The sequence below is a fragment of the Heteronotia binoei genome, chromosome 17, assembly GCF_032191835.1.
Source record: "Heteronotia binoei isolate CCM8104 ecotype False Entrance Well chromosome 17, APGP_CSIRO_Hbin_v1, whole genome shotgun sequence".
Classification (NCBI taxonomy): Eukaryota; Metazoa; Chordata; class Lepidosauria; order Squamata; family Gekkonidae; genus Heteronotia; species Heteronotia binoei.
The window spans coordinates 31,413,041-31,440,212 of NC_083239.1; the positions used below are offsets into that span (position 1 = coordinate 31,413,041).

General features: G+C 47.1%; 1 protein-coding gene across 2 annotated transcripts; it reads left to right on the forward strand.

The window, feature by feature from the left end:
* Positions 1 to 1,615: 1,615 nt before the first annotated feature.
* On the forward strand, positions 1,616 to 6,787 carry PSENEN (presenilin enhancer, gamma-secretase subunit). Of its 2 annotated transcripts, XM_060257509.1 has the most exons (5): positions 1,616 to 1,698; positions 1,947 to 2,264; positions 2,450 to 2,575; positions 4,748 to 4,852; positions 6,413 to 6,787. In XM_060257509.1, the coding sequence occupies exons 3-5, from the start codon at positions 2,515 to 2,517 to the stop codon at positions 6,550 to 6,552; spliced, it is 306 nt and encodes a 101-aa protein (XP_060113492.1). In that variant the 5' UTR covers positions 1,616 to 1,698; positions 1,947 to 2,264; positions 2,450 to 2,514; the 3' UTR covers positions 6,553 to 6,787. The 2 variants fall into 2 exon arrangements, with proteins under 2 accessions (XP_060113492.1, XP_060113493.1); XM_060257510.1 differs by lacking the exon at positions 1,616 to 1,698 and having other exon boundaries at positions 2,049 to 2,274.
* Positions 6,788 to 27,172: the final 20,385 nt, after the last annotated feature.

Genomic DNA, 27,172 nt, shown 5'->3' on the forward strand with positions numbered 1-27,172 from the left:
GGGTGGAGCCAGGAGCAAGGTTGTGACAAGCATAATTAAACTCCAAAGGGAGTTCTGGCTATCACATTTAAAGGGACCACACCTTTTAAATGCCTTCCTTCCATAGGAAATAATGAAGGATAGGGACACTTTCTTCGGGGGCTCATAGCTTTGGACCCCATGGTCCAATCTTTTTTAAACTTTGGAGGCATTTTGGAGAGAGGCACCAGATGCTATGCTGAAAATCTGGTGCCTCTACCTCAAAACACAGCCGCCCCAGATACCCATGGATCAATTCTCCATTATTTTCTATGGGAATAAGTCTCCATAGGGAATAATATTCCCAGCAGACATTTCCCTCCCTTCCCTCCACTTTCTGATGGCCCTAAGCAGGGGGAGGGCTTCCAAACCAGGGGATCCCCTACCCCCACCTGGGGATTGGCAACCCTAGTATGCAATGACCTTTGATCATGTTCTTTAAGAGTTTTCCTTAATAACCATAGAGTGGGTTGGTTCAGGCAGGCAGCCATGTTGGTTTGAAGCAATAGAACAAAGTTTGAGTCCAGCAGCACCTTTAAAACCAAGGAAGTTTATTCAAGGTATGAGCTTTCATGTGCAATGCATGCTCACCTCTTCAGATACAAAGGGTTGTGTGCGGTTTGTATAATAGACATCTGCCTTTTGAGAGCCTGCAGTGTGTCTCTAAAAGAGCCCCGTGGCGCAGTGGTAAAGCTGCAGTACTGCAGTTGGAGCCCTCTGCTCACAACCTGAGTTCGATCCCAGCAGAAGCTGGTTCAGGTAGCCGGCTCCAGGTTGACTCAGCCTTCCATCCTTCCGAGGTCGGTAAAATGAGTACCCAGCTTGCTGCGGGGAAAGTGTAAATGACTGGGGAAGGCAATGGCAAGTGACCCTGTAAAAAGTCTGCGGGGAAAACGTGAAAGCAACGTCACCCCAGAGTCGAAAACGACTGGTGCTTTAGTGTGCCTCTAATGAAGCTGGCTCTAGTCAGGGAAGCTTGTGCTAGATTAAAAACTTGCCAATTTTTTAAGAAGCCCCAAAGACTCCTCCTAAATGTTCCCTCTAAGCTGAGTTAGTGTGAGCTAGCTCACTGATTTTAGCCTCCAGCTCACACATTTTTGTCTTAGCTCAGGAAGGGTGACCCCAGAGCACAATAATTTATGCAGTAGCTCACAACTTCAATGCTCAAAGTAGAATTTTTGCTCGCAAGACTCTGCGGCTTAGAGGGAACATTGCTCCTCTTTGTTGTTTAAACTATCCCTGGTGGAATAATTTCCATTTGGTTGCTGTTCCTTGGTCTGTAGAAAGCCACCAAAGTCTAGTAGTAACTTGTTTTTAAAAGGTGTTTGTTACACCATTGTGGCAAAAGTAGCTGAACTTTGCCATTCAACGTGTTTGGTGCTGGTGGTTCATACGGAATCTACAGTACATCTGGATACATTTGGACAAACTCTTCGTTCACTTCGACACCTCGCCTAGCAAGGAGTGCCAGCTGCAGCTCTGGTTGGATGAGCAGGGTGAGCAGTTTTTGGCTGCTTGTTGCGATTTTAACTCGAATTGAAGGTTTTGAAACCGGAGCAGCGGCTACCCGAGGGTGAGGAAAATGCACTTGGCACATGGAGACAGCCCCTTCTGTTCCTGGCGTTGCAATTAACCTGCAAGGAGACCCAGCGTACACTAGCAGCGTAAAGACCAAGATGGGTAAACGTGTCAATCTGTCTGTAGAAAGAGAAAAGAGAAAGAGTCCGGTAGTATCTTAACGACTAACAACAATTTGTGGCAGGGGATGAACTTTCGTGAGTTACTGCTCACTTCTTCAGATAGCTGCATAATAAGTATCTTCTCAAAGTGCTCTGCGGGGGTTCGGTTGTGCAATGAAAGCAATCCCAAAGGTTTAACTATATTTCAGTTTATTTGATGCGGCAGATTTTGTTTTTTCTCCTTTTTAGGCTACCCAGCAAAAAGTTTGATTCAGCAAAGCCAAGCCCGTGCGCTTTAAAACGAAACCTTCCTCGGGAACTCTGAGAGAGAAGGAAGCCGCCAGCGGTGATTGCTACTCCCGTCATGCAACGCGGTGCAGGACATTAGGCGCGCAGCTCCAAAAACTACAATGGCCGGCATGCCTCCGTCCGAGAAAAATTCCCGGCATCCTTTGTGAAAGGGTTCTGCCCCAGCAGCCCTCGGGAAAGGGATTGACTACGAATCCCAGACTCCTTTGCGTTTTAGGTCTCTGTTTGAGGAAGTAGTAGTAGCAGTAGGCTAGAGGGGTGAGTTTTTGTGAGTACAACGAAGCCTAGAGCGTCTTTTCTTTTTTGTTTGGGGCAAAAAGGGAGGGGGAAGAGATCTGGAAAGGGCTGAGAATGGCCGCCAGCTAAGTCGGGGGGCTGGGGAGGGTATTCTTCATGGGCCTTTTGCCCCTCCCCAGTATTCAGATTTCCTTCCTCTTTTCCAGCCTCAGTTTCTCCCTTTTGGCGGCCCCAGTTCCAGGGGGGCGGAGGCAGCAGCAGCACCGCAACCATGAACCTGGAGCGAGTTTCCAACGAGGAGAAGCTCAACCTGTGTCGGAAATACTACTTAGGTGAGTGCTCATTAAAGCCTCAGAAGTGGCAACCCGCAGTAATTAGAACCGCACACACCACTTTCAAAAACTGCATGTTGGATCTGAATTCAAATCAAACATAAAGCTCAGTCGGTGCTCCCTGTTAGGTATATGTGCCAGATCAAGGAAAAGAGAGTCAGGTCTTCCTGTAGCCTTTGTAGTGTGGGTTTCCATTTATCAGCTCTAGAGCTGCAGCAACTCTGGCTGCTGTGATAGCGGCATGCTTACCTTGAGCAGACCATGTTAGCTATTTTGTTATTTATTTTTAAAACATTTTATGCTACTTTTCAACCCAGCTTAGAGGCCTCAAGGTGGCAAATGGTCAAAACCAGCAAAACATTTTTGAACACCAAATGAGACAGGGATGGGGTTGGAAGAGAAATGTATCTTATGGTTACAGTGTCTGAATATTTTGGTATGTAGTTCTTAGAAATAGCTTATGGTATTGTCTCCTAGTTTATAACACAGTATAGCCTCTGTAAAAATCCTAGGCACACAATAATATAAATTCCATCTCTTTGACAGAAGGTAATGGTAAATTCTCCCTGGGAAAGGAATTCTATAATTCTGGTACCCAGATCACAAAGACCCTTTCTTGGATTGCTACCCATCTAGTTTCAGAAAGTAAGGGCACCTAAGGAAGGACCTCTGAAAATGACTGGTTGGCTGGGTACATATAGGAGCAGGTAGTCTTTAAAGAATGGTGGCACCCAACTACCTAGGGCTCTAAAAGTTAATACCAGCACCTTGAATTGGGCCCAGAAGCTAACTGGGAGCCTATGTAGTTGGATTTGATTGATTTGGTTTATTTAATTTTTACCCCACCCTTCCCACAAACGAGCTCAGGGCGGGGTACAATGTAATCATAACAAATAAAATCTATACAAGCAAATTTAAAAACAGTCAGCGTTTAAAAATAAGACTGGAGAGATATAGTCCCTGCAATCCACTCCAGTCAACATTCTGGCTGCAGCATTTTGTACCAAGTGAAATTTATTCTTAACCAGGGCTTCTCTCTCTTTTTAGAAAAAGCCCAGCAGGAACTCATTTGCATTTTAGGCCACACCCCCTAATGTCACCATTGTTTCACACAGGGCTTTTTTGTAGCAAAGCCTGGCAGGAACTCATTTGCATATTAGGCCACACTCCTGATGCCAAGGCAGCCAGAACTGCGTTCTTGCTCAAAAAAACCCTGTTCTTAACCATCATAAGAATAGACAGGTATTGGTTTCTCTCAGTTTTGAAAGACTCACTCCTCCTCTCTGACCACATTCTAAAACTTTGCTGTTATTGAGTTTTACTCCATCTGACCCTGACTCTATCATCAGTAAGCCCAAGGCATCATGGACTTTTGTAGACATTATGGACATTGTTCCTTTTGTGAAATGTTGACATATTCTTAAACTGGGAACAGCTTACTCTGTGGCTCAGGCTATATTCTGTAATCTTTCCATTCAGTTAGACAGAGTTGGTTGGAATTAACTGAGAGAAAGAAATCTGCATTAGGGATGGACTTTGCAGGACTTCCAAAATAGGGTATCCCTGGAGAGTGTGCATCTAAGGGAGGCACAGGCATTTGGAGAACTGGAAAGAAGCCATGACTGTGGGCATCTGCAAAGAAAGGATGGGGTTGGAAGAGAAATGTATCTTATGGTTCTTGTGCATCTGAATACTTTGGTATGTAGTTCTTATAAATGGCTTATGGTATTATCTCCATGCTTATAACACAGTATAACCTCTGTAAAATCCTCGGCACACAATAGTATAAATTGCATCTCTTTGGGGTTTTTTCGAAGAAAGGTAGTAAAGTGCATCCTGGCCTTCAAACTCTAAGCTATCATTTATTTGGGGACAAAGCAAGTTCAATTTGTGTTGGAGGGCAGGTTGGACATTTTTCTTTATCCATGTTGCACAGTAGAACACAGAAGTGCACATTTGAGAAGTGGGACATGATGGGCTGTGTGTGTGTGAGAATTCTCTAAACTTTACTAGCTTGGGCCAGCTTGCAGAGGGCTTGTCGATTTTTGTTGCAATGAAAACTCATGAGAGTGTGTGTGTGTGTGTGTGTGTGTGTCAATGTTTGTGGCGTTATTCTCCAGCCTTTTGTTCCCTGGTGACCAGCAATTGATTTCTTTTCTCTCATCTTTCCAGGCGGCTTTGCTCTGCTTCCTTTCCTGTGGTTGGTGAATGTCTTCTGGTTTTTCCGAGAAGCCTTTCTGGCACCAGCATATACTGAGCAGCTGCAGATCAAACGATGTGAGTAATGTCTTAGCGTGTGCACAAGGCTTTTGGGGGGGGGGGGGCAGGGGGGGTTGGCCATCCAATTGCAACTGACTTATGGCAACTCAGTAGGGTTTTCAAGGCAAGAGGTGTTCAAAGATGACCTGTGTAACAACCCTGGACTTACTTAGTGGTCTCCCAACCCATCCTGCTTAGCTATCGAGAGCAAATGAGATCAGGCTAGCCTGGTCATCCAGAGCAGGTGGTTTGCCATTGCCTCCCTCTGCCTCTTGACATTGGACTTCCATGGTGGTCTCCCATCCAAATACTGGCCTAGGCTGACCCTCCTTAGTTTCCAAGATCTGATGAGATCAGGCCCCGCTGGAGAACCTCCTGATGGCACCTGGTTTTGGGCCACCGTATGACAGAGTGCTGGACTAGGTAGGCCTTTGGCCTGATCCAACATGGCTTCTCTTGGGTTCTTAGCCTGGACCATCCAGGTCAGGGTGTGCGGGTGATGGTGATGGGGAAATGATGGGACTGGTAGGCATCAGAACAAGAGGAAGGCTCTGCTCAGTCAAACCAAAGTTCTCTCTACTGCAGCACTTCTGGGAAGCCAACAAGTGGCACATGAAAGTACCAGCTTTACTTTGGCGGGGAGGGGAGACAACAGCTATTGCCTGGGCACCCCTGTTGCTCTCCCCCCTTCTCCCAGTCTGGTATTCAGTAAGCACACTGCCCCTGAGCCTGAAGGTTCTGTTTTGCTATCATCGCTCATAGGTGTCGATACAGGCATTTCCCCCAACTAATTTATCAAATGCCCTTTTAAAGCTATCCAGGCCTGCGTAGCCCTTGCTGCATCGATCCTAACGGATTGGTTGTTGCATGTCCCCTTTTTTGTGATTGTGCTGGCTTGCTTTGTAGTCTTCCTGAAATCCCTGAGAAAGGCATAAATAACATAAATAAATAAAATAAAAGGCTTTGCGAGGATTGCTGGTTTGGATAGCGCAAGACTGGGTTGGTCATTTACCCTGGATGAGCTTGGTTGCTTTACCCTGGTATCCCTGGAAGAGAAAGGGGGACTTGACATCCACTTAGCAGAGAGCCAGCCTGATGCCGTGGTTAAGAGTAGCGGACTCTAATCTGGAGAGGCGAGTTTGATTCCCCGCTTCTCCATGTGAAGCCTGCTGGGTGGCCTTGGGTCAGTCACCGTTCCCTCAGAACTTTCTCAGCCTCACTTACTTCAAAAGGTGTTTGTTGTGGGGAGAAGAAGGGAAGGAGATTGTAAGCGGCTTTGGGACTCCTGAAAGTAGAGATGAGCAGGGTATAAAAAAACAACTGTTCTTCAGTGTGGTGTAGTGGTTAAGAGTGGTGGACTCTAATCTGGAGAGCCGGGTCTGATTCCCCACTCCTCCACTTGCAGCTAGCTGGGTGACCTTGCAGAGCTCTCTCAGCCCCACCTACCTCACAGGGTGCCTGTTGTGGGGAGAGGAAGAGAAAGAGATTGTAAGCCACTCCGAGTGAAGGGCAGGGTATAAATCCACCTCTTCTTCTCCTCTCTTTATTTTTCTCGGCATCGCCTCAACCTTTCCCCAGATGTCCAGCGTTCGGCTGTGGGCCTCCTCTTCTGGGTGATCGTGCTCACCACCTGGATCAGCATCTACCAGACGCACCGGGCACAGTGGGGCGAGATGGGCGACAGACTCTCCTTCACTATCCCCCTAGGTATCCCCTGAGGAATCTCTTCTCTTGCTGATCGCCAATGGGAAGCTTCAAACTCTTTTCCCAGTGGACTTCCTCGGTGGCCGGGCAGCGGTCATCATGACTTCCTCCTTCTACGGAACTAGCGTGGCATTGTGTTTTGACAAAGTGGGGAGGGGAGCTGCCTTTCAGCATACCCCAGGATCCTCCATCTGGCATACCCCACTACAGGCTGTTTACAGAAGTGGCCAATAAATATGGGCTTCTCCACTTCTGTTTGCTTACAGTGTGGTGCTTTGTTTTGGCGAAAAGGTGTCAAGACTGACCCTGCCTTGGTGCAGAAACATAACTAAGCTGTACTTGGGTTTGGTCCCAGCAACTCTCAAAGTGATACACATGCACACAATAAAACAAAATGGTTTCATTGAACAAAATTCAAGAAAAAGGTTTAAAGACAAGACATATAGTTCAATGGCAGTAAAAATGCACAGAGAAACGAGAGCTAACCAGGGCTTTTTTGGTAGAAAAAGCCCATCAGGGACTCATTTCCATATTAGGCCACTCCCTGATGTCACCATTGTTTCACACAGCTTTTTGGTGGAAAAAGCCCAGCAGGAACTCATTTGCATATTAGGCCACAAGCCCAGTGCTAAGCCAGCCGGAACTACGTTCCTGCTTTAAAAAAAAAAAGCCCTGGAGCTAACTAGCTACCTCATACAAGAGTCCTAACACTGCACAGTTGGTTCTGGAAGCGGAGAGCCCTTGAGCATAATACAGGTGTCGTCTTGGCAGCATAGAAATAAAGAAGAGGTAACACTTTTTCACACTAATTATACAGAAGACTGCAGGCCTTAGCCTCCTGACCTCCTCAAGCAATCATTGGACAGTGTCCATGGAATCTTCTAGATGAGGGCCGATTTCCCTCTGCCATACCAGATCCACAGCTGTACTGTGTGAGCCTAATTAACAGGCCTGACTGGATTATCTTGCCTAATATCTGCTAGTGTGGGAGGTTACCAGCACCTGCAGTAAATCCAAAAACTGTGTAGAACACTGGAGCTAATTTGGGGAACTGCATAGCTTCGGCTGGAACAGACTAGAAAATTCCAGTAAGATAGTCTCTGTGAAAGGAGGGGGAGGAGCAAGGGGAGAGTTCTCCTTCATGGTCTCTGTGCAGGCAGACTCCTGGGGCTCTGCATGCTCAAAGCAAATTCCAGAACATTCTAGAACTATATAAGGTTGGCCCTGCCCAACTCAAGGAAAGGAGTGTTACCATGCCTGCCCAGAACAGAGGGATTGCATATTCCCGCCTGGTTCTTTGCCGAAAAACTGCAGCATTTCAGGGAACAACCTCTGCAGCCCCTCTATTTTACTGCTTTGGCTTTTGTTCTTGGTTTTCCTCTTCCCCAGCGAGGCGGGCCATGCGCCTGTGACGCACAGCAATCCAACTTCATAAAAGTGCCATTTGGTGCACTGTCTGCAGTTCACAAAGTACGCAGGCTGGAACTGTTTCTATGCCTCAGAACAATGCTTCAGGAAAGCTCTCTTTCTCTCTACCTAATTTGATGGCCAGGGTCCACCCCCCCATACACCCCTTTGGATTGCATGGAGCTAGTTAGAGCACTGGCAGGCCAACTAAGCATTGCATAGGATGGGAGGAATGACAAACTAGGATTTTACCGGGTACAAGACGACAGGGCGTGACTAAATGGACTCTCAGGCTTGAGCCCAATTTCCAAGCAGAAGAATAAAACCCACTTTGGTGAGGTGTTAGGGAAATGGGGGCCTGACATTTTCCCAGTGTCCCCACTCGCAAGATGAGCATGGCGTTTAGTTGCTCACAAATCAGGTTGTTCGCTTTTGAATTGGTGCCATTGGGGCAGGAGGTTCCAGTGCTGTGCCATGTTGCCACACCTACTGCTAAGGGGCTTGAGCAAAGACAATCTGGCGCAGCCACATCCTCCCCTTCTCACGAACAAAAGACATGCACAGGTTTGTGCTTGTTTTTGTTTGATTGTGAAGTTTACAGACTGAGAGCTGAGTCTATGTGCATGCCATGCTAGTCTGAGTGCTTGGCCCAAGGCCATCCGGGGAGTGTCTATTGGGGTAGGGGGTTGCAGCTGCATGCAGAAATTCCTCAGCAGCTATGAAAACATCTGTTTAAAGTATCACCGAGTTCCTAAGCGATCCCTTGGTTAGTGTACATGGTGTCCAATCATCACCTTTCCTGGCGCCCCTTAAGTGTTTTAATAAGTGGGTGGAGCTTTTGCCAAGCAAAGCTGATGAGCCATTGGAGATTTGACGAGCTGTGCAAATTGTTGAAAAAAGTTGGTTTGGTGGCAGCTGCCACCACAACACCAGGATTTTCACTCTGTTACTGAAAGTAAGCTGTGGCAGCCATTTTGGAAGGGGCTGACTTTGCCTCCTGAGGCAGCCATTTTGTGGCTGTGCCCACTATAAGTGTCAGAATTCCAAAGGTGCCCACAGACTCAAAAAGGTTGGGGATACCTGTTATATATCCTACTGGAAGTGAAGGCACTGTCCCCAGTCTCAGCCTCTAGACGTCACAGCAACAGGCTAGATAGTCACATAGGCCCTTCCTTCCTACATGTCTACTCTTCTACCTCTATCCTTTTGATCTGTAGATTGTTTTCTCAGGGAACTTCCTTCCGCCCTTTCACACATACCAGGAGAGACAACATGCTGTTCGCTCTTGGCACCATCTGCTTCAATCCTTAGCTAGTCAGTTAGCAACCTATGCTGACTCTGCTCTTTCAAAGTGTACTTCTCTAATAAAGAGAGGTATTTTCTCCCTTTAAACTTGCAACATGGCTCTGTATAACTCTGTAAGCTGAGTAACCTGGTTAAGTGATGCTCTTGCATTTCTGGCTCTATTTAAGCACTGCTAACTAGTGGGAATTGGCCTAACTATGTCAGTTAATCCCAACACACACACCCCATTTCATACCCCTGTTCCTCTAACATCTGTTTTTACAGGGCGGCAGGACTGCTGATTGAGGCTTCCGGACAGGTCCCTTCAGTCTATACAACCAGAGAAAATTGGGTGTGTTTTAAATGGCATTTGTGTGAATGGGGGCTTGAAGGTATGCAACTCTGCAAAGTCCTGTTGACTGCATCCGCTTTGAAAAAGTCATTGCTACTGGCTAGGCTGGTTTTTTCAGACATCTGGCCATGTAGACTATGCATGTACGGTTGCCTCCCTACCACCTACCCTCTGAAATTTTCGCTGCCTGTGAAACGGCACATTTGTTATCTGCTTTCCTTCCGTAATCTTCGATAAAAGTTTGCAGTGCACACAGCTCTTTCTCTGTTGCAACGGCTCCCAACATTTTTGGTATGGGGACCCACAAGTCCAAATGTATTGGTATGGGGACCCAGCCAGGGCTAGCCCAATAATTTCTTTTTGGTGTGTGCACCAGACATACAATGACCTTGACACTCATTTATTTCAGCATTCCCTTATCTGCAGTGGCTAACCAGATGTTTTTGAGAAACCAGAAAACATCACACAAAGGGTGCAGCTGCCCTCCACTATGTGGCCCAAACAACTGGCATTCCAAAGGCCTTTGCCTACAGAGGTTATAGGCCAGCCTTTGACCACCCCTCTCCTTCTCCATGACTCCCTTTAATTCCTGCTAAGATGCCAATAAATTCACTTTCATAACCATCAGGATACATTTTACTTGATCAACATGCATATACAGTGAAGAAAAAATACCAGCTGATGGATGACGTGGAAGATACTGTTTCCAGGGTCAGATCTTGGTTTTCAAAACACAAAAGAGCCATGGAAAGGGCAGGCGGTGGCCATTAGGGAAGGCTGCCCCATAACCCACTTTCAGAGGCTTCCCGACCCAATCTGAGTCCCAACACACCGGCTGAGAAACACAGCTCTATTGGAAGAGCTGTTGTTTCCTTCGGTGAGTCTGATACTGCTTGGCTTTTCTGCGCTTGTTCTCCCCTGGCTCCTTTAGTGGGCGCCCCCAACATGCAGAATAAGTAAAACGTTTTGCCCTGACCTGGATAGCCCAGGCGAGCCCTGTCTCATAAGATGTCAAGCAGGGTCAACTCTGGGAAGTACTTGGGTGGGAGACCTCCTTGGAAAACCAGCAGTCGGGAGGACAGGGGCAGGCCTGGGCTATCCCTGAATATCCTCCAGGCCCCCTGTCGGGGTCAGTCACCAGAGGTTGCCATGACTTCCAGATGCACCCACATCCACATATAAATATGTAAAACATGTCCTGGTATTAAAGTAATTCAGCCAACATGTCCTGGTATTAAAGTAATTTTTCCTTGTCAGGCTTGAAGACATTGGAGCAGGGCCAGAAGCCAACAAAGAAGGTGGCAACCTTACTGGAAACTTATTTTTTTAACATTTGCATCAGCTAATTGGGCTCTCGGATAATGGAAAATAAACACCAGAGGAAACAATTAAGTTAATGTTCTTGCCTAGGGCCCAATAGCCTTGTGCGGAATCATCATTATCCAGCCTGCTGGTTTCTCTTCTTGCCCTTTTTAGGTACCATGGAAGAGGGGGTGTGGGTGCAAGGAATCTGTGAGGCTGCCAGATAACAGCATTACCAACTTCCAGGTGGGGCCTGGGGTTCTCAAAATTAGAGCTGATCTCTGGGCTACTGAGATCAGCTCCCCTGGAGAAAATGGCAGCTTTGTGTGGTTGTCCCCCCCCCCCCCATTCTATGACATCGTATTCAACGCCTTCCCCTCTGCAGGCACTGCACCCTGAATGTCCAGGAATTTCCTAAGCTGGAGTTGGCAATCTTGTTAGGACTGCCAACCTCAACACAGCACTTGGAGATCTCCCACCATTATAGCAGATCTCCAGATGACCAAGATCAGTTCCTCTGGAGAAAATGGCCACTCTGGAAGGTGGACGCTATGGTATTATACCCGGCTGAGGTCCCTCCCCAAACCCCACCATCCCCAGCTTTACCCCCCCCCCAAAAAAAAAAAAAAATCTCGGTATTTCCTCCCTAGAGCTGGCAACCCTCAACTTTGTCCAGTAACAGTTTTCACCCTCTTCTGTGCTGTCTGAGTCAGGAAAGGGGGGAGGGGAGATGCAATTCATGTCATCAGGACAGTTGGGGGAGCAGCAGATTAATTCTAACTTTAAGTAGCCTACCGAATAGGTTCCCTGTGATGGAGTCATGATGATTAACTGCACTTTCCCATCCTTAAATAGCCTGCTTGCCTTTGCTTCCTGTCCTAAGCTTATAAAGAAATACAGGTGCTGCCTGTTAGACAATGGCCGCTGCTGTAGCAAAAGATGGTTTTTAAGGTGCATTCAAAGCACACAGTCATTATTATGTGCTGAAACCTGCAGAAGTTCTGGAGGATGACTGTGGCTAGGAGCGAGAGTTAGCATGTGTTGGTTACGTTTGTTGAGCTTTTTGGTTGGAATACAGGGCCAAGTGATTTAGGTTAGGAGACAGAGAATGTTTTAGGCCTAGCAATCCCCTCAATACAGTGCCCATGGTCATCATGGCGTCTGCCTGCATTTTTCCTGGTTCCCATTTGCTTCTTCCCTCAAGCAAGGAACTGGACTTGGTGTTCCTCCACATCCACTCGAGCAGAAGTTGCTTCAGAAGAACCCAGAGCTGGAAGCAGTGCCACCACCAAAGGAGGGCAGGGCAGGGGGCTTGAAACTTCCCAGAAGGTCCCAACATTTCATAATTGGACACAGCTCCTAGAATAGCCATTTTGATCTCCCTTCCCTGTTGTAGCTATGTTGTTGTGGTGTCCAGTACTTGTTCTCTAAACTGCTTACAGGTTCAACAAGGGTTGGGGACACCTGGCTGTGAACATGACAAGACACCTGCTTTTCCATAGGGTCGCCAACTCTGGGTTGGGATTTTGGGAGTGGAGAATGAGTAGGGTTTCCAAGTCCAATTCAAGAAATATCTGGGGACTTTTGAAGTGGAGTCAGGAGACACTGGGGGTGCAGCCAGGAGCAAGGCTGTAACAAGCACAATTGAACTCCAAAGGGAGTGCTGGCCATCACATTTAAAGGGACCACACACCTTTTAAATGCCTTCTCTCTATTGGAAATAATGAAGGATACAGGTATCTTCTTTTTGGGGCTCATAGAATTGGACCCCCCGGTCCAGTCTTTTTGAAATTTGGAGGGTGTCTTGAGGAGAGGCACCGGATGCTATGCCTGAAAATTTGGTGCCTCTACCTCAAAACACAGGGCCCCCCAGAGCTCCAAATACCCCTTTCCTTCCGGATCAATTCTCCATTATACCCTGTGGGAATTGGTCTCCATAGGGAATAATGGAGTGCCCTGTAGACATTTCCTTCCCCCCCCCCCCTTCCCGCTTTCTGATGACTCCGAAGTGGGGGGAGAACCTCCAAACCAGGGGATCCCCTGCTCCCACCTGGGGCTTAAATAACCCAATATAAATAGAGAATCACAGATAAGTGACTAGCAGGGGAGCCCCTAAGGGTTCTGTGATTAAACCAGCCTCCAATATAATCAACAAATTTTCATTGAAATTTATAAAGGAAACATAAACAACCACTTAAAGCAGTGAATTGTACATAAGGTGCAATCCTACAGTATGCTCAGTCCTTTATAAGGAGACAATAAGGTGAAGTATTATGATATGCACAGTCTTTCTTGGGACCAATAGGCCTCCAAATGATTTCAGCCAAGAACTGGTAAAGTAGAGTCTTCTTCACAAGTCAAACTGCTGTAGAAAAAAGCCAACAGTAGCAGACAGCTACGAAGGCGGCGCCTCTCTGCCTCCGTTTCTCTGAAGCTTCCACAGGCTTAATGCAAAAGTTGATACTAAGTTGATAATGGAAATCAATCCTTCAAATACAATGAAAGTTATGTTTATAATGAGGTGCTCCATGGAATGGTCGCTGGAGCACCTCATTATAAACATAACTTTCATTGTATTTGCACGAACATCAGATGTTTGAGGGAAGGAAGGAAGGAAATAAAATAAAATATATGGGGGAGGGAGGAGTGGAAAGAAAGAAACTTTAAATGCATTCTCCAAGCCGCTAGTTGGCTTGGCTTGGGAAAGTGATTTAAAGAGACAAATGCCTTCTCCAAGCTGGTTGACAGGGAGGTGGGGGCTTCAAGAGCCACACAACATACTGTATGTGAAAGAGCGACTTGTGGCTCCTAAGCCACAGTTTGGCCACCCTCGCTCTAGAATAACCAGCCACCCAAGTTGTTTGGCCTGATGTGAAACTGCAGCCTCTCCAGTTCTTTTCTGCACTGAATTGTGGGAGGTCTTTTGCCTTCCCCTTTAGCCTTAAGGGGCTTTAGGGTGGCCTGTCTTTCCTGCCACTTTGATTTTCCACCTCTTCCCTCCAGCTAGTTTGGTGTGGCTTTGGTATTTAAAGCTGCCAGACCCAAGAATACATCCTTTGAGCCTGAGTGACAAACTCCCATGAGTTTCTAAGAGCAATTGCTAATGTGGATTGACATTGTGTCTGAGTAGGTATTTAAAGAACGCCAGGGGACCACCGCCCTTTTAATAATCCTTTCCTAGTGTGGGGGTGTTACAAGAGTGCCTGAAGTAGATGCAACAGAAGAGGTAGAAAAAGACAGATAATAATGCAACATGGTGTAGCGTGGTGCAACATACCACTGGATGAGTACCTAGGAGACCCAGTTTCAAATCCCCACTGCTGCGGCAGCTTTCTGGGAGGCCTTGGGTCAATCCACGAGAGCCAGTCTGGTGTAGTGGTTAAGGAGGCCTGCCAGTCCCCAAGTCCCAGCGGTGGATCTCCTGGTTTTTCAGGCTCCTCCTCACCAGGGCTGCCAGTCCCCAGGTGGGCAGGGGAAACAAAGCAACCGCAACCGCGATGACCAGCCTCCAAACAATAATAAACAAAAAGCAACCCTAAAGTACTGTATCAAAAGAATATTTATACTCTCAAGTGTAAACACAGTCTTTTAACTTGTGCAAAAGACGCAATCACCGGATATCAGTCCCACTCCTATAGCACTAAGTGCCAATCGCTCGACGGGATGATCCTGGCGAAAGCATAAGTCGCATCCTTTTAATCCAAAAGTCTTCAAGGAGAATAGCCGATAATTCAATATAGCAAAATCTTCAGGAACAACAGCCAGCAGTCCAGTACAGCTACAAGGTCGTACTGTTACCCTTGTTTCACTCAAGCTTTGTCCAGCTCTTCATTCGCAGAGTTATACATGAGTAAAAACGCCATAAACTGCAATCACAGAATCTCACTTCAACGTGTACTGGACTGCTGTTGCTGTTCCTGAAGATGTTGCAATATTGAATTTACACTGCCTATTTACACTGTGATTCTCTAATTTGGCTTGCACAATCCCCAGGTGGGGGCAAGGGATCCCCCAGTTTGGAGGCTCCCCCCCCCACACTTCAGGGTCATCAGAAAGCAAGGGGGGGAATGTCTGCTAGGCACTGCATTATTCCCTATGGAGACCAATTCCCATAGGGTATAATGGAGAATTAATCCATGGATATCTGGGGCTCTGAGGGGGCCTGTTTTTTGAGGTAGAGGCACCAAGTTTTCAGAATACCATCCAGTGCTTCTCCATAAAACATCCTCCAAGTTTCAAAAAGATTGGACCATGGGGTCCAATTCTAAGACCCCCAAAAGAAGGTGCCTCTATCCATTATTTCCACTGGAGGAAAGGCATTAAAAGGTATGCAGTCCCTTTAAATGTGATCTAATTTGGAGAACTGGGTTTGATTCCCCACCCCTCCACATGCACCTGGATGATCTTGGGCCAGAGTGCTTGAAATAGATGCAGAGCTCTCTCAACCCCACCTACTTCACAGGGTGGCTGTTGTGGGGAGAGGAAGGGAAGGTGATTGTAAGCCACTGTCCTTGGGCTAACAAAGGGTGTGGTATAAATCCAATCTCTTCCCGTATAGTCTTTGGGAAAAGGAAGAACAGAATCATTCTGTCCTCTCTCTCTGCCCTATGCTCAGTTTTATAAACCTCTGGCATGCCTCCTCCATTCATATTTTGTTCTAAACTGGAAAATCCATTTAAGAACCTTTGTTTCTTTAGGTTGCTTCCCATTCAGTTCTGGCTATTATCAAATGCCAAGGTACCTTGGCTCCAATATTCTCAGCATCCTCTTCCAAAGAGGTTGTTTTCTGTCCTAGCATGGGCTTCCTACTGTTTTCCCATTCCTCAGTCACTTGATCCCGCTGCGTACATCCAAAGCAATTTTTTTTAGCAGCCAGATACTCTTGGGGGTTAGAACCTCTGAGTCATCCTGTCCCAGCTTAGCCCAGTGACACCCCAACCAGAAATGTGCCCTCCTCCTAACCCCGTGCCTATGTCACGTGGCTCTGCTCTCCCCAGAGCTCTCACACTCTCTCATTAACTAGGATCTACACAAATGCCCTTGTACCTGAAGGTCACCAGGCCACTGTCTCCATTCCAACTCCAGGTCTCCTTGTGAAAGGCATTTAAACATGCCTATGAACAGGGAGGGCATTAGGCATTGGCACTTGCTCGACATGGAAATCAACGCATCTGGATGCTGATGTGATGCACTAGTTAAGAGTGTCAAATGAGGACCTGTGAGGCCGAGGTGAAAACTCTGCTTTGGGACAGTCATTTTCTCTTAGGCTAACCCAGCTCGCGGGGCTGTTCTGAGAATCCTGCGCTCACATCCGGAGTCAGTTCGGGCAAGCCCGCAGGAAACGCAGAGCAACAGGAATGCTTGGGTAGAAAAAGCCCAGCAGGGACTCATTTGCATATTAGGCCATACCCTCTGACACCAAGGTAGCTGGAAACTGTGTTCCAGCTCAAAAAAAGCCCTGCCCATTCCACGTATTCAGTCTCACTCAAATAACTGACTGATGGTCACTCGTTACATTATTTAAACCCAGCTGTCTCTGCCATGGGAACCCAAAGCAAGTTACATCGTTGTCCTCTCCTGCATTTCATTCGCTTAACAACCACCCTGCAAGGTGGGTTAGGCTGAAAGTGTATGACTGGCCCAAGGTCACCCAGCAAGCTTCCAAGGCAGAATGAAGATCTGAACCTGGATCTCTCAGATTCTAGTCCAGCACTAGTCTAACCAATACACCGTGCTGGCTCTCAGTCCCATGGGGAAGAGTGAACCACAGCAGCCAGAGCCAGAAAGGGGACACAATCTGCCTTTCACTACTGATACTGGAGGGCCTGTTTTCCCTGGCAAGGATTTGACAAAGGGTTTTAACGCGCATATCTGCATACAGTCCACAGGGATGCCTCTCTCTCTCTAATGCACACACTTGCCGCTTCCAGCAACGAGAACCCTTTTCCCATGCACACATAAGGCCCACCCATCTTGATGACAGACGTTTGGCTCTTTGGATATAAATAAAAGGTGTTCTTATTTTTTCCAGTTTGCATCACTTTGTCATCATGTGTCAGCCTGGGCTTGGATTTGTCTCTGCTGCCTCCCCGCCGCGCACTCCCTGCTTAAGGAGATCTTTCTGAAACAGCTGTCAGTTTTCTTTCAGGCTTTGCTAACCCTGGAAAATAATTTGCGTAGCCTGCAAAGTTTTGCTAAATCGTACCCTTTACAGGTCACAGAAGAGGACCACATTTCCACTGGGGTCGAGTGCCGTCGGTCCTAGAACTGGGCTGGGATGCAAGATCAGCCTTGTGGCTGCTGATCTTGATCTCGGACAAATCACCAGCACTGATTTATGGTTGCCAGGTTCCCCCTGGTCACCAGCAGGGGGTGGGATGGGGGGTAGGGTTGCCATTTCCAGATTGGGAAATGCCTGGAGATTTGAGGGTGGAGCCTGGGGAGGGCGGGGACCACAGTGGAGTACAATGCCAAAGAGTCCACCCTCCAAAGCAGCCGTTCTTTCCAGGGGAACTGATCATGGGGTTGCCAATCCCCAGTTGGGGAGGGAAGGGATCCCCCAGCTTGGAGGCCCTTCCCCACTGCAGGGTCCTCAGAAAGTGTGGGGGGGGGGAGTGAAATATCTGCTGGGCACGCTGTTCCATATGGTGACCGATTCCCAGGTATAATGGAGAATTGATCTGTGAGTATCTGGGGCTCTGGGGGGCCTGTTTTTTAAGGTAGAGGCACCAAATTTGCAACATAGTATCTGGTTCCTCTCCTCAAAACACCCTCCGGGTTTTAAAAGGATTGGACCAGGGGGTCCAATTCCATTAGCCCCCAAAGAAGGTGCCCCTAGGTGTGTGGTCCCTTTAAATGTGATGGCCAAAACTCCCTTTGGAGTTCAATTGTGCTCGTCACAACCATGCTCCTGGCTCTACCCCCAAAGTCTCCTGGCTCCACCCCCAGTGCCCACAGATATTTCTTGAATTGGACATGGCAACCCTATTGTACTCTGGAGAGCAGCTGTAATTCCAGGGGATCCCCAGATCCTCCCCTGGAGGCTGGAACCCCTAAATATGTATAGCAAAAATATAACACAGGATTCTTCTAGACTACAGTCACCTTTGGAGGGCCTGCCTCTATATCCTTGCCTTCTGAGATTAAGAACCTAAGAAGAGCCCTGCTGGATCAAACCAACAGTCCAGCATCCTGTCTCACACAGTGGTCAACCAGTTCCTCTGGACAGCCAAAACAGGACACAGGCTGAAGCCTTCCCCTGATGTTGCCTCCTGGGTCTGGGATTCAGAAGCTGACTGCCTCTGAACATGGAGGTTCCCTTTAGTCGCCATGGCTGGTAGCCATTGATAGACCTGTCCTCCATTAATCTATTTGATTCCCTTTTAAAGCTGTTTATTCCCGTGGCCATCACTATATCCTTTGGCAGCAAATTCTGCATCACTCTTTGTATAAAACAGCATTTCCTTTTGTCTACCCTGAACCTAACGCCCATCAGCTTCATTGGATGCCCTCAAGTTCTAGTATTTTGGGAAAGGGAGAAAAAGTTTAGGCGGGTAGCAGCAACCCAGGACAGGGCCTTCTCAGTCACGGCACCAAATCTCTGAAACTCCCCAGGGACATTCATCTGCCCCCTTCTATTGCTTTCTTTCACCACTAAGTGAAGACTATTGTTTTGTTTGGCATTCTCTCAATCTAGGCTTCCCAACCCTTCCGCCCTGGCGGGGGACCCCAGAATTTACAGCCTCTTCCCCCGCTCTCCAAAAAAACGGAAGCAGGGGGAGGGGGGAAACGGCGCCAAGGAGCGTGGCGAGCCGCCCCATCTCGGAAGAGCAGCTAAGGTGAACCGGAGAAGAAGCGGCAGCAGCGCAGCAGCATCGCCCGCTCCGCCTCTGAGGTGAAATCAGAGAAGGGGAGGGTGGAGGGAAGGAAGACATTTAAAAAGGTGTGCCGTCCCTTGAAATACGATGGCCAAAACTCCCATTGGGGTTCAGTGATGCTTGTCACACCCTTGCTCCTAGCTCCACCCCAGTGTCTCCTGGCTCCACCCCCAAAGTCCCCAGAGATTTCTTGAACTGGACTTGGCAACCCTATCTCAATCATCCTTCCTTACCAATGTTTTTATTGCTGTTGTTATATTTTGTATGTATTTGAACTACCTTTTAATTGTTTTTTAGGATGTATGTTTGGGAGGGTTGGCTTTAAAATGTGACTTTATCATGTATGTTTTAAATTTTTAGCCACCTTGGTGGCTCTTGTAAGGGCAGAAAGGTGGGATACAAATTTAGTAAATAAATAAAAATAGTTAATAAAATAAGATAGAACTGCACCATTTCAGACTGCAAAATGAAAGTTACACTTTTTAATACCTCTCCTGTGCTTTTTTAAAAAAGCCAGCCTCCAAGTTAACCGGCAATTTAGCTAATTAGTCCAATCTCCATTCATGAAATGAGGAAATCAGCTCTTTCCTAGGGCTTGGCAAATTGCCCGACTGCCCAGCTGTTCCAGTTAGCTAAAATATCTCTATAAACATTTCAGGCACGCGATACCGGTGTTAAAAAAAAAGAAGCTTCTTTCTAAAAACCTTCTAAAGCCTGAAAGAATCAGAGCATGGAAAACACACCATCAGCTACCATCCACACCCTTGCCAACCTCCAAATATCTAGAAAATTTGCATATCTGGAAGAAGGCTGGACTGGAACTCCCCCCCCTTACAACTATGTATAAGGTGCAGTGGCTAAGAGTGTCAGACTAGTATCTGAGAGACCTGGGTTCCAATCCCCATTCATGCCATGGAAGTTCACTGGGTGACCTTAGGCCAGTCACACTCTCTCAACCTAAACTACCTCAAAGGGTTGTAGTGAGGATAAAATGGAGGTGAGAATGATATAAGCCACTTTGGGCTTCCATTGAGGAAAAAGAGACCAATGGACCCAATAAATAAATAAGCTATGTGTGTTTTTGGAGGTAGGCAAAGCACTGTTAAATTGCAACTGACTTGTGGTGACACCAGCGAGGGGCTTTTACAAAGTGAGAAGAAGAAGAAGATATTAGATTTATATCCTGCCCTCACTCCGAATCTCAGAGTAGCTCATAATCTCCTTTATCTTCCTCTCCCACAACAGACACCCTGTGGGCTGGGTGGGGCTGAGAGGATTCTCACAGCAGCTGCCCATTCAAGGACAACCTCTGCCAGAGCTATGGCTGACTCAAGGCCATGCTAGCAGCTGCAAGTGGAGGAGTGGGGAATCAAACTCAGTTCTCCCAGATAAGAGTCCATGCACTTAACCACTACACCAAATTGGCTCTCACTACACCAACCAGAAGTGGTTTGGCATTGCCTTCCTCTGCACAGCAATCCTGAAATTCACTGGTGGTCTCCCATCCAAATACTAACCAGGGCTGACCCTGCTTAGCTTCCAAGATCTGGCAAGAAATCCTACATACAAAAGTGCAGTGCAGTAAAATCATAACTGACATGGCCACCTCTGCAAGGGACTGTCAAGGCAAGTGAGAAAAGGTAGTTGGTCATTGCCTTCCTCTGCAGAGCCTTCCTTGGTGATCTCCCATCCAATTACCAACTCTGCTCAGCTTCTGAAATCTGATGAGATTGGGCTGTACTATGCCACTTCCCCTCCACCGTGCTGTTAGAACCAGAATATAATTGTTTCCATCTTTGATACTACTATACACTGCTCTACTCTGAGATGTTCTGAGGCAGTGGTTCCCAACCTTTTTTGGCACCAGGGACCGGTTTTATAGAAAACCATTTTTCCACGGACCTGAGGAGGGGAGGCGATGGTTTCAGGATGATACAATTGCGCGCTTTATATCTATGTGGTCTGGTGGTTAAGTGCGTGGACTCTTATTTGGAATAACCGCGTTTGATTCCCCACTCCTCCATTTGCAACTGCTGGAATGGCCTTGGGTCAGCCATAGCTCTCGCAGAGTTGTCCTGGAAAGGGTAGCTGCTGTGAAAGCTCTCTCAGACCCACCCAGGGTGTCTGTTGTGGGGGAGGAAGGTAAAGGAGATTGTGAGCTGCTCTGAGACTCAGATTCGGAATGGATATAAATCCAATGTCGTCATCATCTTATTATTACTACATTGTAAAATATAATAAAATAATCATACAACTCATGGCTCAGTTGCTAACAGGCCATGGACCAGTACTGGTCCACGGACCGAGGGTTCAGGACCCCTGTTCTAAGGAGCACCGCTTTGGGAGCGGGGTCTCTTCGAAGGAGAGCCCTGAAGCCATCTGGCTTTTCCATAATGTCTGCTTTGTTTACAAATCCTCTTTGTTTTCACATCTGCAGAGTTAAATGATGGATCTGTACCTGCCTTAAACTCACAGTTCTGTGTTGAAACAAATTTCTCTGCAGCCCTTTTCTGTAGGTGACCATAACAGAGGACACATCTCTTCCAAAACACTGAACGCAAGGTAAGAAATGGGTTGAAAGGGACAGATTCTTGCTTTCTTCCCTATGGGGGGAAGGGAGAGTGTTTCCTCAGCTGGTAAGAACAGGAGCCTACCTGGGAATCAACAGAGATGAGAACATCATTCCAGCCTTTTGATGTCATTAGGAAGAAGCTTTGCCCTGGCCCCACACCCTTGCCTTAATTGGACAGCCCGACTAAAAATTACACACTTCTCTGGCACACCAAGATCCAACTCAAGCATCACACTGGAGATGTTTCCAGCTCCCTCCCCAGCCCAGAGGCACCCATATTCTGGACCCTCTGAACAAACAGTCTGTGTGCAGTATTGTTTGTCCCAGTGAACATCTCACTGCTGGAAAGAGTACACAGGTTTTGTATTGCTTGCTTTAGGGTGCCCAGCAAACCGCCACCAGTGCCTCACTTGGGAAGATGGTGCTTGCAACCGTAGCAAGGAGCTTTCAAAGACAAGTGAGAAGCAGAGGTGTTTGCCATTGCTTTCCTCTGCCAGAGTCTTCCTTGGTTATCTCCCTTCCGAGCACCAGCCCTTCTTAGTTTCAGAGACCTGACAAGACTGGCCTTCCCTTCCACCCTTGGTAAATTAGGTTTTTCCCCCCTTTAAAACCAACTTTGATGGTGGAAAGTGCAGTCAAGTCAGCTGAACTATTGTGACTCCTAGAGTTTTCGAGGCATGATATGAACACAGGTGGTTTGCCACTGCCTGCCTCTGCTTGGCAACCCTGGACTTCCCCTTGGTGGTCTTCCATCCAAGGACGGTGAGGGACGGTGGCTCAGTGGTAGAGCATCTACTTGGGAAGCAGAAGGTCCCAGGTTCAATCCCTGGCATCTCCAAAAAAAGGTCCAGGCAGAAAAACCTCAGCTTGAGACCCTGGAGAGCCGCTGCCAGTCTGAGAAGACAATACTGACTTTGATGGACCAAGGGTCTGATTCAGTAGAAGGCAGCTTCATATGTTCAAGACTAACCAGGGCTGATCCTGCTTAGCTTTGGAGATGTGACAAGACTAGGCTAGCCTGGGCCATCCAGGTCAGGCCAAAGCTAACTTTAAGTATATCTGAAACTTGGCATCACGAGCGTTCAAATGTCATAAATTGTTAAGTAGCGTTGTCATCCCATTCCCATATAAAGCGTTTAAGGATATCCTCATAAAATGAGGTGACTCACAGCCCTATCCTAAGGCGAGTGCTGTGTATATGTGAAGTGCCGTGAATCGGCAGCTGGATATGGTGAGCCCCTCATGGGATTTTCAAGGCAAGCAATGAACGGAGGTGGTTTGCCATTGGCTGCCTCTGCATAGTGGCCCTGAGAATTCCTTGGAGCTCTCTGTTGCAGGATTTTGGAACCCAGCTCTATTTCCTAGGACCCTCAGCTCCATTTATTTCTTTTATTGGTTGGGTGGAGACTTGCAAAGGGCTTGAATTTAGTAGAGGGAGACCATTGTACTAAAAACAAAACGAGTTCCATTATAAGCTTTTAGGACAGAAAGGTAAAGATAGTTCCCTGTGCAAGTACCAAGTCATTACGGATCCATGAGGTGACATCACATCATGACGTTTTCTTAGCATACTTTTTACAGGTTGTTTTGCCATTGCCTTCCCCAGTCATCTACCCTTGACCCCTAAGAAAGCTGGGTACTCATTTTACCAACCTTGAGCCGGCTACCTGAACCCAGCTTCTGCTGGGATTGAACTCAGGTTGTGAGCAGAGCTTGGACTGCAGAGCTTGGACTGCAATTGGGGGCGAGCTGTCCCAGAGGCACACACTGGACTGTGGAGTGCCTCAGGGGGCAGTTCTCTCACCAATGCTATTTAATATCTATATGCGCCCCCTTGCCCAGATTGCCAGGAGACATGGACTTGGGTGCCATCAATATGCAGATGACACCCAACTCTATCTGCTAATGGACGGCCGGCCTGACTGCGTCCCAGAGAATTTAGACCAGGCCCTGCAGGATTTGGCAACCTGGTTGAGGAAGAGCAGGCTGAAACTGAATCCAGCGAAGACAGAAGTCCTTTGTCTGGGTCGGGGTGCTCGGGGAGGGGAAATACCTCTCCCGGTCTTCGACGGGGCGCCGTTGAAAGCGGCGCACCGGGTTAAGAGCCTGGGAGTTTTACTGGAGCCTGCATTATCAATGGAGGCCCAGATTGCAGCCACTGCCAAGTCAGCCTTTTTCCATCTAAGGCGGGCAAAGCAGTTGGCTCCCTTCCTAGAGCGCCAAGATCTGGCAATGGTGCTTCATGCAGCGGTCACCTCGAGACTGGATTACTGTAATGCCCTCTACATGGGGCTGCCTCTGTACCGAACCCGGAAGCTGCAGCTGGTGCAGAACGCAGCGGCTAGACTGTTGCTGGGACTCCCTAAACGGGAGCACATACAGCCTGGGCTGCGCGAACTGCACTGGCTGCCAGTTACATACCGGGTTCGTTACAAAGTGCTGGTCATTACCTTTAAAGCCCTATATGGTCGAGGACCTGTCTACCTTAGGGACCGTCTCTCCTCATATGAACCCCAGAGAGCACTGAGGTCAGCCGGGAAAAACTTGCTGACTATCCCCGGACCGAGAGAGGTGAAGTTGCAAAGCACCCGTAACCGGGCCTTCTCCTCCATAGCCCCGAGCCTATGGAACCAACTTCCAGAGGAAATGCGGGCCCTGCGGGACCTAGAACAGTTCCACAGGGCCTGCAAGACCTTCCTCTTCAGACTGGCTTTTGCTGATGAAAATGGAAATTGCGAAGGAAACCGCCATCAGAAAAAGTAAACATAGCATTAGCACTTTTAAAAAATAATTAATTTAATTTTAAAACTTAACCAGATTTTAATTAAACGCTTATAATGTTTAATGTAATTTTATCCATTTGTATAATTCAACCCTGAACTATGTTGTTAGCCGCCCTGAGCCTGCTCCGGCGGGGAGGGCGGGATACAAATAAAATTTGTTGTTGTTGTTGTTGTTGTTGTTGTACTGCAGCTTACCACTCTGCGCCACAGGGCTCCTTTAGGACAGAAAACATTCCATCCATTATAGCACTTCATCCATTATAAATCTGGAAGTCAAAAACCCATAACATTTTAATATGCAGCATATAATCTAATAGTCAGTATATCATAATTTCATAAACATCCAATACTGGATTTAGTGCACTTATCTGAACCTATGAGGTTCAGAAATACAGAGCATTCTGGAGTGGTCACCAAGGCCTCAAAAGGAGCTGTTGTTGACCAACCCAGAGGAAACAAATCTTAAAACAAATTATAGACTCTGCTCATAGGTGACTCAAAATGGCTGACATAAGGCTAACATAATCCTGTCAAGAGCAAAAATCTTTAGTACAGTCCTATACTGAACTCTTACCCTAGATAAGACAGGAAGCTATGTAACAAGTGAAGAGTCACAGCTATCAATTATAAGTTTGAGAATCTGGGAGCCCTCGGTCGATTATTTTGACTAGGCCTTTAATCCTGGTTCAGCCCTGTCCCCAAACTTACATTCTAGACTTGAATAACGGAATCATAGAAACCAACTCTATGAGTTTATGATTCTAGTGTGGAAAACCAATTTGGGGACAGGGCTGAACCAGGATTAACGGTCCAGTATGGAATTGGCCTATATTTTGACTTCATAGAAAATAGAGCACATATTTGTAACAGTTAGCAGGCCTTATCAGTTTCACCTGATATGTAAGAGGGCCAAATAGGGTTGCCAGGTCCCCCCAGTCCACCATTGGGGAATGGGGGGCAGGGTTGCCAGATGCAGGTTAGGAAATTCCTGGATATTTGGGGAGGGAGACTAGGGAGGACAGGGACTTCAGTGAGGTACAATGCCACAGAGTCTACCCTCCAAAGCAGCTGTTTTCTCCAGGGGAACTGATCCCTGTAATCTGGAGATGAACCATAATTCTAGGAGATCCCCACATCCCACCTGGAAGCTGGCATCCCTAGCAGCCAAGGTCACCCAGCAAACTTCCTTGGCAGAGCAAGGATTCAAACCTGGTTCTCCCAGACCCTAGTCTAGCACTTGAACTGCTGCACCATGCTGACAGCAGACTGCAAAATGTTTGTAGGATGGAAGCACGTTGGAATGCAGTTGACTCTGTTCTCATTCACACTTGTGTGAATCCTTTCAGGTCCAGCTTCCCAGATACAGTTTCCCCTTTAAATCAGTGATCCCTGGTGTGGTGCCTGCTGATGGGTTTCCTGGCATCCATTTGCTCCCCCCCCAAAGTAAAGAGTCTGTATATGATGGGTTTTCCTCCTCTTCCCTGGGAGGGGATAGTACTTCAGGGAAGCTCAGGAGGGCTTTTCTTTGAGTCTGCTGGGAGGACCCGTTCAAAAACAGCTTTGCATTCATCAGAGAAGGATCTTTGGGATTGGATCCAACCTGCTTTTCTGCTGGTGACAACCAGAAAAGGCTGTGCGGGGGATCACAGGACTTGCAGAAACAAAAGCCATATGGAATAGGGGTTGTAGGGAAAAGGGGAGGGGGTTTGCCATCAAACAGTTAACATACTTCTAAGCACATCTGAAACGTTTCTTGCTTTTTAAAAAGCTAGCAAGCAGAAGCGAGATCTCACTGGGAACAAAATACGTATAAACGTAGTACACTTAAAGGTGCATGGTAATCAGTTACAAAGATATTGAAACCATAGAAAACATATACAATATATTCTCTAACAGAGCACACTTTCTTAACCCATACATAGAGGCAGTAAAGTCTTCCAAAAGGGGTTCCTCAGGTGTACAAAAATATATTTAAAGTCCATCAATTTTAACCGTCCCCAGCAGACTGAAAAGCACTTGTATAATGTTTTCCAAGGTCTCTACTGCCCAAAAGCTGTTTTGACAAAAGAAAAGGATACTTTATCAAGGGCCGGGAGTAATTCTCTTGATAAAATTAATCATGGAACAGCTGTGCGTATTTCCTTTTTCTTCAATCTAAAAAAACTTTATTGCTAGCAAATAATTTGTGACTTTGCTGGAGATGACTCACTATTACAACTGATCTCCAATTGACAGAGATCAGTTTACCTGGAGAAATGGCCGCTTTGGAAGTTGAACGCTTATGGTGTTATGCCCCAAACTTTGCCCCTCCACAGGCTCCACCTGTCAAATCTCCAGGTATTTCCCAACCTGGAGCTGGCAACCCAACCCCAACCCTCATGGCAGCCATTTTATGGTGGCGCACCCTTCCCATTCCAAAAAATTAAAACATACCCACAAGCTCAACAAGGTCAGGGACCCCTGTTTTAAGTTTCCAGCATGAGCCCAGCTGGATTTAGCTTTTACTAAAATGGGGCCTGTAATTAAAAAATGAACAACAACACACAAATATATAGAGAGTGGGACAGAGTATGTATATATAGACACACACACGCCAATGTGTGGGTCAGGATTTGATTAGGAAGAGGAAGACCTGGGTTCAAATTCCCACTCTGTCAATCACTGATAACTTTGATGAGTCACTCTTTCTGCCTAACTTACCTCACAGGATTGTTTTGAGGATGAAAGGGAGGAGGAAGTACTGTGTGTGCTAGCTAATTGGAAGCTAATAGTACTAGCTAAATGGAAGCTAATGGCACTTTGTCAGCAGGTATCAAATCCTCTGCCCAGACAGAAACTGTCAGGTCTCAATAGTGCCAAATAAAATTGGTTCTCCTAGGGTTGCCAGCCTCCATGTGGGGCCTGGAGATCTCCCGCTTTCACAACTGATTTCCAGCTGGCAAAGAGCAGCTCTCCTGGAGAAAATGGCTGCTTTGAAAGGTGGACTCTATGGCATTGTACCATGCTGAGGCCTCTCTCCTCTCCAAATCTCACCCTCTCCTGGATCCACCCCCGAAG

Excerpts from the sequence above, each read along its gene's own strand:
- PSENEN (XM_060257509.1), top strand. The coding sequence starts at position 2,515 with ATGAACCTGGAGCGAGTTTCCAACGAGGAGAAGCTCAACCTGTGTCGG. Across the intron at positions 2,576-4,747 it reads GTGTCGGAAATACTACTTAG|GCGGCTTTGCTCTGCTTCCT; the intron begins GTGAGTGCTCAT and ends TCATCTTTCCAG. Across the intron at positions 4,853-6,412 it reads GCAGCTGCAGATCAAACGAT|ATGTCCAGCGTTCGGCTGTG; the intron begins GTGAGTAATGTC and ends ACCTTTCCCCAG.